The following is an 11,792-nucleotide window of genomic DNA, read 5'->3' as shown; positions in this document are numbered from 1 at the left end:
GGCTGAATGGCTGCAGGGGTTCAATGATTTTAGGGAGACCTTCTTCACTGTTTTTTATTACAATATCCAGGCAACTGAACCTTTGTATTCCCATCACCAAATCACCCATGGTATTTTTTTAAAATCTATTAACTGCCAGCAGACCATCAAAGGTGAGGGAGAGGCAGGGAGAGGGGGAGAAGGCTAATTCAAAATGGAATTGGAAGGACAGATAAAGCACTCTGCCCGCTGTGGTGCCCACTTCTATCTCTGAAGGCATCGAATATACTGGTCCAGAGGTAGAGACACTACCGCTACACCACAAGTGCCCTCCATCCCTCTTCACTGTTTGTGAGCCACTGGGCCACCATGCTGCCCCTCTTCTCTAAAGTCAGCCCATTGTTCGGTTATAATTCTGTCTACTAATCTTTGAGTTGGATTAATTTGGGTTGGCTCCAGTCTTACACCATTGAAGTTAGCTTTCCCAGCTTATTTACTCTTACTTTGGCTTGTTACTTGTCCTGTTACATAGCTAACCCAAACTTAATGATACAATGATTATTAACTCCTAATTGTTGTCCTACTTAAATTTGATCCACTTGCCCACCAAAGTCCCAAGAAATGGGTTTAGCAACACCCCTTTTCCTATTGTGCTGGGAAATAATGCTGCAGAAAATTATGATGAATGCGTTGTAGGAACTCTGATCCCTCGCTTCCCTTCAATTATCCAAATATAGACTGGAACTATAGTAGTAGTGGAAAGCTCCCTTTTATAATCGTTGCACTTCTTTAACTTCCTTGCAACCATGCTCATTTCCATCTTTCCCAATTGTTGGCAGAATACAGTGTACATTGCGCAATGTAATTTCATTCTTTTTTTCTTAGCTTCAGCCAAATAGATTATGTCCTTGATCCCTCTGGGATACCCTCTTTCTTCAAAACATTAACACTCTCTTTAAATCCATAAAGCCACTTATCCTTTCCAGCTTTTCCTAAACACCTTGTATCCAAGAATATTAAATACCCAAACCTGCCCTTGTTTAGATTATTTGATGATCTTTGCCAGTTCCTGAATTGCTTAATGAAAATAATCTTTAACTGGATTGGACTGAAATTAATTTGGGCTGAAGCTTCTTTTCACAATTAATCAGTTACCAAATACATAGTGCAACATACAGTTTATTGATCTTTGATACATTCGTGATGACCTGTGCTGTTGCATCTTTGAATCTTGGAGATGGTGGGCTTAGAGTGCGAAGGGATTTTATTTGGGTGGGATGATGGAGTAACAAAACCTGCCACCTTCTCACTCCTGCCAGGTTAATTTTTGAGCAGGAAGGCCCACAGCTAACCTACCTGACCTGCTGCCACTTGAAACACTAAAGTCGCCAATTAAGGACGATTTAAGTGCCTCGCCTGCTGCAGCTGGAATTAAGCCAACTGCAGATGGCTCAGTTGCCCAGGCAGTGGGCCCAACAGGTCATGCTGTACAGGACTACTTCTCACCGCAATGGAGCAGCAAAATCAGTCACTCAAAGGTAATCTGTGCCTGAATGATGTATTGGACCATCAGCTAGGGTGTGTCTCATAGAATCCCTACAGTGTGGAAACAGGTCCTTCGGCCAAACAAGTCCACACCGACCCTCAGAGCTTCCCACCCAGACCCATCCCCATCCCCATTCCCCCATGACTCACCCAATCTACACATCACTGAACACGATGGGCAATTTAGCACATCTAATCCACCTAACATCTTTGGACTGTGGGAGGAAACCAGAGCACCCAGAGAAAACTGGTTGGTAAAACTAGCCCTGCAATTTTATTCAGGGTATATTGGGTGATGTGCATTGAGCACTAATTTTTGCAAAACACATATTGCATCTAAGTTGAAAACACTGCCAAGAAGTAAATGCGATCCTTGGACTTCATAAACAGAGACCTATTGTTCAAAAGCAAGGAAGATATGCTTCACTAAAATCAGAAAATTATTATCAGATCTGAGAGCATCTGCAGAAAGAGAAACAGAGTTAATAATTTGGGTTGATGAACTAATCACCTGATGAAAAGCCATTAATCTAAAATATGAACTTTGATTTTCTATCCCTGAGGATATTCCCAGACCTGTAGAGTTTTTCCAGCATTTTCTGGATTTATTTTAGACTTTCCAACATTAGTAATATTTTGTTAAAGAAAGAAATGTGTGCTGCCAAAAATGCCTTAATGGTTCAAAACATTATACAGCCATTACAAGCACTTTAAAATCATCAGGGGCAATTTAGCAGAAGAGTTTAAAATAATGAAAGGTTTGATGGAAAAAGTTAAGGCAGTTTCTAATAGCAAGAGGGTCAGAAACCAGAAGACAGAGATTCAAGGTGAGTTGCAGAAGAACCATGGATGATTTTTTTTCCACACAAGTTGTATTCACCAGAAAAAAAAGAGTTGGAAGTAAAATCAATGGTAACTTCTGGCTAATTGTATCGCTCTTTCAAACAGCACAAACATAATGAACCAAATGGGCCTCTTTCGTGCTGTAGGATTCTTTCTGTTGCTAAGATGGAACTATTGAAGTTTCCCTGTATCTGTGAGAGAATAAAATCTATTTTCAGTAACTATACAGAATCTGAAGTCAATCAGTTAAGTTGCCGCTTTGTGAAAGAAATTTACAGATCTGAAGATGATTGTAAATGATTGTAAATGTTTTGTTCCACATCAAAGAAAAACAGCACAAAACTACTTTTTGTCATACTTGAAATATGACAGATGTTTGGAACACAGTTATGTGGATAGATACGTAGTTAAATAGATATGTACACATTCTGTGGGAATTTGGCAATATATTTGCTTAAAGTACATTGAAATTGCAAATTTGTGTGTCGAAATACTGCACATTAAATTTCCTTGGGATAAAAGCCCACACTATCCAGAAAGATTTCAGGGGTAAGGTTTTGAAGTTGGATCAACATTGAAGCGATGGTGCACTTTGTAACAAAAAATTATTCTACTACTTTGTATATAGCCAATCCTGAAAAATTAGTGTGAAAATGTGCATTATATAAACAGCCACCATTTATGTACACAGTAGAAATATTTCTCTAAAATGATCAACTTTGTAAGTTGCTTGAAAGTACCATTTATATTCCATTGTATTCCCTCCAGTCCAGGAATCTATTATTTGGAATCACCAGTTGTCTGCAAATTTTTTGAGCAGACCCAAATATTCTCTCAAGGTCAGTGTATCATTTAGTACCATATTGTGGAAGTGGAAGCATGGAAATTGTAACATTTGGATAAGTAAATTTTTTAATGTAATGGTTATTGATGCTTTATGTTTCAAGTCACTATTTATATCTAGAGTTTTTTTTTCTGATTCACAAGCTTGTGTTTAGTCATTCCCATAATCCAGAAAATTCCAACATTCGGAACTGAATGGTCTCAAGTATTCTGGACTGGTGAGGTTACAGTATATCGTGAAAAATAAGCTTTGGAAAAATGCAATGAAAGAAAGAGTTAGGCACATAGATTTAGTTTAATGGACTAGTTTGGACACAAAGCAAACCAAGTGTGGTAATATTTCTCCAAAAATGTCAGACTGGATAGGGGCAGCACTCTTTCTTCAGATAAAGATTTGTGGCTTTCAGCCCCGTTCCAGAGACTTGGGCCTATAAATTTTGCCTCAGGCTTCAGTGCAGTAATTAGAGATCCATATATTATCTGAGATGCTACTTCTCAGATGAGAACATAAGCTGAGATCATGTTTGCCCTTTTAAGTGGATGGAAAAGATCTCATCCCACTGTGAAGAAGGAGTTCTTGTGTGTCCTGGCCAATAGTTATCCCCAAAACAGAATCATAACACGACCCATTTTCCGGTTACTTATTTGGTCTTGGTGCACAAATTGGCTCTATTATCTTTCTTTGCTGTGAAGTGCTTTGGGATGTCTGAAAGGCATTTTATCAACATTGACACTTCCTCAAACCAACGTTACAGACACTGCTACTGCTACTTTAACGCGATTAGACCATAAACTACAAGAAACCTTTGGTCAAGCAGAGTGATCTTGTTATCACATTAACCCAGTAATAGGGCATTAGGTCATTTCCTTTTTGTTTTAACATCCACATGCAAACTTGACTATGAGCATTAATCAGCATACCGTTGTCCAAGGTCTTCCCTCCTTAAACTGATGTCCATCAGCCGATCTGACTGGAAATCCATCAGATCAGCCTCATTCAGTTGATACATGACTGACCGCGATCTGTTGGACTGGAAGCCTCCACAGTCGCCTGCTGAAACCCCAGAGCCCATGGAGCGCAATGGGCGGCGCGTGGAGTACATCCGTCTCACGTTGACTGGGGCCCGTTTCCTTCGCAGTTTTCTCAGCACTCGGGACATCCAGATTGTGAGGCCAAGGAAGACCAGGAAAGCGTTGGCAGCCGATAAAATCAAAATAAAATGCTGCACATCCAGGGCACCTTTCTTCAGAGGCAAGGTGAGGACCCCCAGGCAATGATCGCGGGAAGCTACTTGGCACACATGGTCAGAGATGACACTTTCCAGGCACACAATATAAGGAGTCTCTGCCTGCAGTTCTCTCAGAGTGACCCATTCCAATCTATCCTTGACGTAGATGAAGCGATGAAATGTCACTGATTGGCCAAACCGGTCAAAGAGCACCCGAAAATGTATAGGGTTTCTGAAACCAGGGTGTGCTACCTTCCATCTGATCGTGGCAGTGGATGAGGTAACCTCATCCACTGTTAGGTTGGTAATGTAGAGCTTGTTAAACTCACATGGATCTGTTATCAGTGGTTTCTGCACTAACTTGTCCTTAGATTTGAGGAGATAATAACGCTCTGACTTGGATGAAACCAGGACAGTTGTGTAAGGAGTAAAGACTTCTAAGGTGTCCCGTGTCACAGTCTGCGACTGCGGAGCTTCTCCAACACTTCCCAAGCTCGGACTGGTTGTAAATGTTTTGGTTGGTTTAGGTAGGAGAATGACATGCTTACTTTTAGGCAATAGGTTGGACACCGTTGTCGGTAAAGAAGGTGCTTTCTGCCGGGTGTCAGCTTCTTGTTGGCGCATGGTTCTTTCAGTCTGCGTTTTGCCTGGCTGCAGGAACCGCTCCTGATCCGACTGCACATTGACGTGCACCGGGGACAGTACAATGCCATCTGGAGCACCTTGAGAATGGTTGACCAAAGGCTGTGCCTTCTGAGAGTGACACAGGTCAGCCCTGCCAGCTGCTTGCATCTCTGAATCTGTCAAATAATCGAGATATCTTCCATTCAGCACAGGGGGATCATTACACTGAACAAAGATGGTGAGCAGCCTTCCTTGACCGTGTGCCAAGCTCATCCACCGCTTTAAACCTTTGAGGCGGCAGTTGCACGTCCAGTTATTATCACTCAGATCAAGGCTATAGAGGGAGTTGCTGAACACAAACACATCCCCAGGTAGGTAGGTCAGGTGATTGCTCTTCAGTTTTAACACCTTGAGAGCTGTTAGCTCTTTAAACGCTTGTGGGTGCACACTGCTGATATGGTTCTGGCTGAGATCTAACTGTTCCAGCTTTTGCAAAGGGTCCAGCAGTTTATCTGGGATTTCTCTCAGTAGGTTACCATTAATGAGCAGCTCCGTTAACCCACCCAGGCCTCCAAAGGCTTCGGTGGCGATATGAGAGATTTTGTTCTGGCTGAGAGACAGCCTGGAAAGTTTCTGCTGCATTTGGAACACTCGGTTTCCGATATACTTGATATTATTCTCGGCCAGGATTAAAGTGATCAGTGACCTGAGATGGGCAAACACGGCCCTGTTTTGTAAGGAAGTCTGGTTATTCTTGGCAAGGTTTAAATATGTCAACTTCCTTAAGTTTATAAAAGTATTTCCACTGATGGTGTGGATCTGGTTGGACTCCAACTGCAGGTAAAGGAGGTTCCCCAAATGTTTAAAAACCGCATCTTGCAAAATCTTCAGAGAATTGCCGTCCAGTCTGAGCCTCATTAAATTACCTAGATGTGAAAACACATTTGGATTCAACTTCTTCAGGCAATTGTTATTCATATTTAAAAGCCTCAGTCTGCGGAGATAATGGAAAGCATTGACAGGGATGATAGAGATGATGTTATTGCCCAAGTAGAGTTCCTCCAGTCTGGCAAGTTTCTCGAAAGTTTTGGGATGAATGTACTCGATCTTGTTGTACTGTAAATCCAGCCGGAGCAGCCCGGTGAAATGCGGGAAGTCCAAGTCGGAGATGTTGCTGATAAAGTTGCCCCCTAAGCTGTAAGTCAGGATGTCCGCAGCATTTTGCTGGGTTTCCGGAACCGTGCGGAGACCTCGGTTTGTACACAGCAGGTTCTGGAGCTGGCACTCACATTGCGAGGGACAGAACGATTCAGCAGAGCAGATCAAACAAAGAAATAACAGCCAGACCATCCACAAACTTTCCATCCCCAATGGTCAGCTGCCTTGGCTTTTTTTTTTATTATCCTTTGCATTCCATCTTCCTTTGCGGTGGGGGTGGGGGGTGGGGGAGCAGTTTCTAAGAGTTTTGTTTGAGACAAGAGAGCGAGCGATGGTGAGACAAGCAGACAGCTTCGTCCATCTATCCGTTGCTACATGCACGCAGAGAGAGATGAACGCACTTGGTTAACTTCTTTTGCAGACTGCATTTGGAAATACAATTAAATCCACCCCCTCCCCCTTCCCTGGTTGTGGAGACAAATCTTGGAGGCTCTTTAGCATTGTATACAAAACAGTGCCCCTAAATCGTCGAGTCTCGCAATCCTACAAGCACCCAAGACGCAAAAGGGGGAACTTTGGACAGTGGCAGATTTAGAAAATGCACTAACCTATGCCAAGAAAACAGCCGGAAATTTGTACTTCCCTGCATTTCCCTCAAGAGACTTCGGCCAAAACGCAGATGTGTTTATGCGAAGGCCGAGGAGGCAGTGGGAGGGGTATAATATCGAGATACATTGTCCAGGACACTTTCACTGCCAGTGGCTTCAAGCGATCTGCAAAACGCACAACAGGCTTCAGTCAGAGTAAATCAGTGACTTTTATTCTGCGGAAGCTCAGTTTAACACTGAAAGCCGTTATTTCATCTGATCTATTGTTACGGCCTTGGATGGAACTCCATCACTGAATTTATTTCCGAAGCCTGAAAGTTTATTTCTTTTAAAACATTGTTGGAAACTTTGGAAACAAAAGTAATTCTCCAGCTAAAGATGTGGAAATATAAATATGATGATTGAGAAAAACGTTGAATTGTTGTACATTGCAACACGCGGATGAGTACAGTTTGGAAACAAATTGCGGTGTTCTTAGATGTTAATATCAGATTGAATGTGCAGAAATTGGCGCCATTAAAAAAAACTGACTGATGGTTAAATCGTTATGCTGTAAATTAAGATATGGACTCAAGAGAATCTTCCAGACATCGTTTTGCCAAGTAGCAGACCAAAGTGCTGTCCTGAAATAAGGAATTTCTGGACGTACCAGGTTTTGACAATTCCCCTGGAAATTTCAGTCAAATGTCAATGATTTATTTATTAATATGTGGCTGATTTCACCGTTCAGGCTGTAATAAAAAAAACCCCCAAAGTTAACAGATTTAATAGTTTCCAATTATTGAAACGTTTCTACCTAAGTCTTTGTTAGTGAATTTATTTGCCTATGTATTTGCCAATGTTTTCATTGTTTGTTGGTGAATCTTGGCAAGTAGTAGTTAATCACATTTCATTCAGGGTTGCACTGCTGTCCTATTGTGAATGGTTTGGCATAGGCACTGACTTGATTTGGACTGAGATACCTGGGACATTCCAAATCAGAATGTATGTATGTTATCATTTAACAAAAGCCAAAAATAAATGGCAGTGTCCAATCTAACTTTTAATATGAGCTGTTCATCAAGTAGGAACAACTTATCTTGCCACTATTTTATTGATTACAGATTGGACATTGGAATTTCAGAAACATGCCTTCTGGTGTATGTTCAGAATTTAGTATTCCTCCATCTAAAGTATTGGTGACTTAGTTGGTTTAATTTGAGTTTTATTGCGCCAAGTTCTAAAGTGTGATTTAGCCTAAAAAGCTGCATGAATTTTGTGATGTCAGCGTCTTGTATAAGGTCAATTAGATATACTCAATATAGGAACTTTATAAAGTGTATCTCAGTGAATCTGAATCCTTTCCAAGATCACAAGGATAAACTGAAGACAGTTAATGGCCAAAAGATTTGCATTGCCTCTAGTGCACATTAAGGACAAAGAGTTTATAAGAGTCTGAATTTGTAAGAACTTGTCTATTTACTAGGGGTTAACAGCTGCAAACACAAGATTGGAATGACGTTGGAATGGAGCTGTAGAGCAAGAATCCCAGACAGTATTTATTTTTTAAAGGCAAAGTTCAACAAAAATTAAACAAAAATAATTTGACTTGAGTCTTCAATGTAGTTACCAACCATTGGTTAAACTTGAATTCATTTGATGTGGACAAAACCTCTGATGAAATGTTCCAGCTGGAAATTGTTGGTGAACTATTTGGATCCACAGTTCCCATTTTAGCATACCTATTATCCAATCAGATCCAACTGAATATACATTCAGTAGCAGGAAGCACCAACTGTCAATCTTATTTAAAGGGATCAATTACTTTCAGCTTGGTTGCTGATTGTAACTCTGGCTGTTGCTGCAATTGTATAAATGATGGCGTTTTCAAGAATTCTTTAAAGAGTCATAGAGATATACAGCACAGAAACAGACTCTTCAGTCCAACTCATCCATGCCGACCAGATATCCTGAATAAGTCCAGTCCCATTTGCCAGCATTTGCCCCATAACCATCTAAACCCTTCCTATTCATATCCCCATCCAGATGCATTTTAAACGTTGTAATTGCACCAGCCTCCACCACTTCCTCTGGAAGCTCATTCCATATACGCACCACCAGCTGCGTGAAAAAGTTGCCCTTTAGGTCCCTTTTATATCTTTCCCTTCTCACCCTAAACCTATGCCCTCTAATTTTGGAATCCCCCAACCCGGGGAAAAGACTTTTGCCTATTTCCCTTTTCCATGCCCCTCTTGACTTTATAATCCTCTATAAGGTCATCCCTCAGCTTCTGACTTTCCAGGAGCCCCAGCTTATTCAGCCTCACCCTATAGCTCAAACCCTCCAACCCTAGCAATATCCTTTCGCTATAGGGAGTGATGTGGTAGATGTTGAAGCTGTTGGGCCTGACTTCACAGCACAAACCACTGGCTCTCAGTCTTGGATACACTAGTAGCCATTCCCCCTAGAATGCAACATGACTGTAAGAGTGAACTGAGAGCCCCCATAGCACAGAATGCTGTTGGAACAGAGAGGTGAAGGACAGGGAAGGACGGTACAACTGCCAGAGTGTTTAGGGTACAATTGCTTTACTTGGAACTCAGTAAGGAACAATGTCTAAAATACAGGCTCTTCACTAAGAACTCTAACTGAAACCTGTTACCTGCAGCAGGTACAACAGCAACCCCACAGTAGAGTGGGAAGCACATTTCTAGTGGCTGTGAGGATGACTATGACAATCAACTTTCATGTATCTGAGTTCTCCCAAACTGGAGGTATTTTTATAGATTCATAGAATTCCTACAGTGTAGAAGCAGGCCATTCAGCCCATCGAGTCCACACCACCCCTCCAAAGAGCATCCCACCTAGACCCACCCCCTACCCTATCCCTGCATTTCCCACCCTAGACATTATTGGCAAGTTACCATAGTGAATCCACCTAGCCTGCACACCTTTGGACTGGTTTGCAGGTAGCTTACCATCCAACATTGCATAGAGGAGCCTGTCCCTCAAAAGGCACGACGGACATGATCTTTATTGTAACAGAAACCCAAAAAAAGTGCATAGAGCAGGTGCAACCTCAAAACGTGGCCTTCTTGAATCTCATGATGGCTTTTAACTATCAACCAGGAGGGATTACGGAGGACCTTCTTCAAATTTGGTTGACTGCAGAAATTCATCACCATGGTTTGCCTGCTGCATACCAGCATGCAAGCTTGGTTTTTCACCAATAGATGCAACGTAAACCCAATAAGTGTGCAAATAGGGTCAGGCAGGCATTTTCTCCAACCTACTCATTGGAATACTTTGCCTAAATCTACAGTTTCCAACTGATATGGAGCTAATCTACAGGACAAGCTGTTCAACCTGGGTCACCTTTGGTCCAGAATCAAGACCACTCCGTCTTCTGTCATTGAGCTATAATATGCAGACAATGCCTGCGCATGCTCACACTCAGAGGCTAAACTATCATCGATGCATTCACAGAGGCATATGACAGAATGGGCCTTAGGCTAAAGATCTAGAAGACAAAGGTCCTCTCCCAGCCTGCTCCCACAAAACTGTCACCCAACTATCAAGACCCACAATGAGCCACTGAGCAACATGTTTCAATTCTGATAGCCTCCTCACAGCAAGGGCAGACATCAAAGACAAAATTCAACTGTGTCCCCCAGTGTGCCAGCCTTTGGCCATCTAAGAAACAGAGTGCTTTATGGCCAAAACCTCAAAATTGTTACCACTCCTGGCCTGCAGTGCAGCAGTGTTACTAACTCTCCTGTATGTATCTGAGACAATGACAATCTACAGCAAACGCTTCAAACGCCTTCAGAAAGAACACTAGCAATGACTCTACAAAATTCTGCAAATTCACTCGTACAATATGTTCTTCAAAATCAGTGCCATTTCTCAGGATAACATCCCAGCACCAAGGCACTAGTTACCATCAATCAGCTACACTCAGGGAGCTATATCATCCACTTGCCTGAGACAAGATTGCCAAAATGAGCTCTCTACTCTAAACTTAGTCATTGCAAGCAGTTACCAGGAAGGCAGAGGAAATGCTTCACAGTTGTCATCATAGCCTTTCTGAAAAAATATTATGTCTCCATGGACTCATGAGTATCTTCAGCTCAATACCACCCAAATGGAAAAGAAATATTTGCCAACCATTTTGCATCTCCAACAGACCAAGGTGGTGGTCAAGCACAAACAGTGGAAGGAGAATGTGAAAACCTTGAGCATCCAATACCCCCATTTCAATAAACACCAAGTACCTCAACTGTGGAGGGTTTGTGAATCCAGCAGTAGACTGCTTACACATCTTGGGACCCTCAACTCCAGAATGGACGGAAGTCTTCATATACCTAAGGACTGCCTAAGAGAACCTAAGATTACCGAGGCCCTCTACTCCAAGAGAACTGACTATTTTTCAATCTCTGACCAGACTGCAGCAAGTGGAGTGAGCTCATGGTTTTATGGGATTGCCAGCTTTCATCATTGCTGTTTACTTGTTGTTACATTACTCTGAGGTAGCATTTCTTGAATATCTGAAAGGAGAGTGGTACAAGGATAGGGTGTTCTGGGACACAGGGTCGTGAAAGTAAGAGGTCTGTGCTTAAAATGAATCTTGTAAATTAGAAAAGATTGGAGATGAGGGGAAAGGAAAATGTGAGAAGAATTCACCTTATGAGATGGCACCAACATTTCCTATGGTTTTTACTTTACCTCTGGTCATGATTTCAGTGATGGCCATTCCAATGAAGGAGAGCATCATCTTGTTCATTGGGATATGGATATTGAAACACATCTAACCCCTACTGTGTTGTACCTTCTACCCTGAATTATGTAGTGCCTCATTCTACAAGAGGCAGGGAACCATGTTAGCGAGTAATGTTCGTAACCTTTTTGTGCATTGTGTTGGTCATGGTTGAATAGCTGCTGTTTGTGCACGCTGTGAGATATGGATATGAAGCTTGCAAAATTG

At 41.9% G+C, this 11,792-nt stretch overlaps 1 protein-coding gene across 1 annotated transcript; it reads right to left on the bottom strand.

The window, feature by feature from the left end:
- Nucleotides 1–1,695: 1,695 nt before the first annotated feature.
- tril (TLR4 interactor with leucine-rich repeats) lies at nt 1,696–6,957 on the bottom strand. The gene has a single exon (XM_020529017.2). It carries the CDS (start codon nt 6,426–6,428, stop codon nt 4,119–4,121), a length of 2,310 nt encoding a protein of 769 aa, XP_020384606.2. The 5' UTR covers nt 6,429–6,957; the 3' UTR covers nt 1,696–4,118.
- Nucleotides 6,958–11,792: the final 4,835 nt, after the last annotated feature.

The sequence above is a fragment of the Rhincodon typus genome, chromosome 2, assembly GCF_021869965.1.
Source record: "Rhincodon typus isolate 14 chromosome 2, sRhiTyp1.1, whole genome shotgun sequence".
In the NCBI taxonomy this organism is placed as follows: domain Eukaryota; kingdom Metazoa; phylum Chordata; class Chondrichthyes; order Orectolobiformes; family Rhincodontidae; genus Rhincodon; species Rhincodon typus.
This window is presented reverse-complemented; position numbering and strand designations above follow the sequence as displayed.

Coding starts and splice junctions, on each gene's coding strand:
- tril (XM_020529017.2), bottom strand. CDS start 6,428: ATGGAAAGTTTGTGGATGGTCTGGCTGTTATTTCTTTGTTTGATCTGC.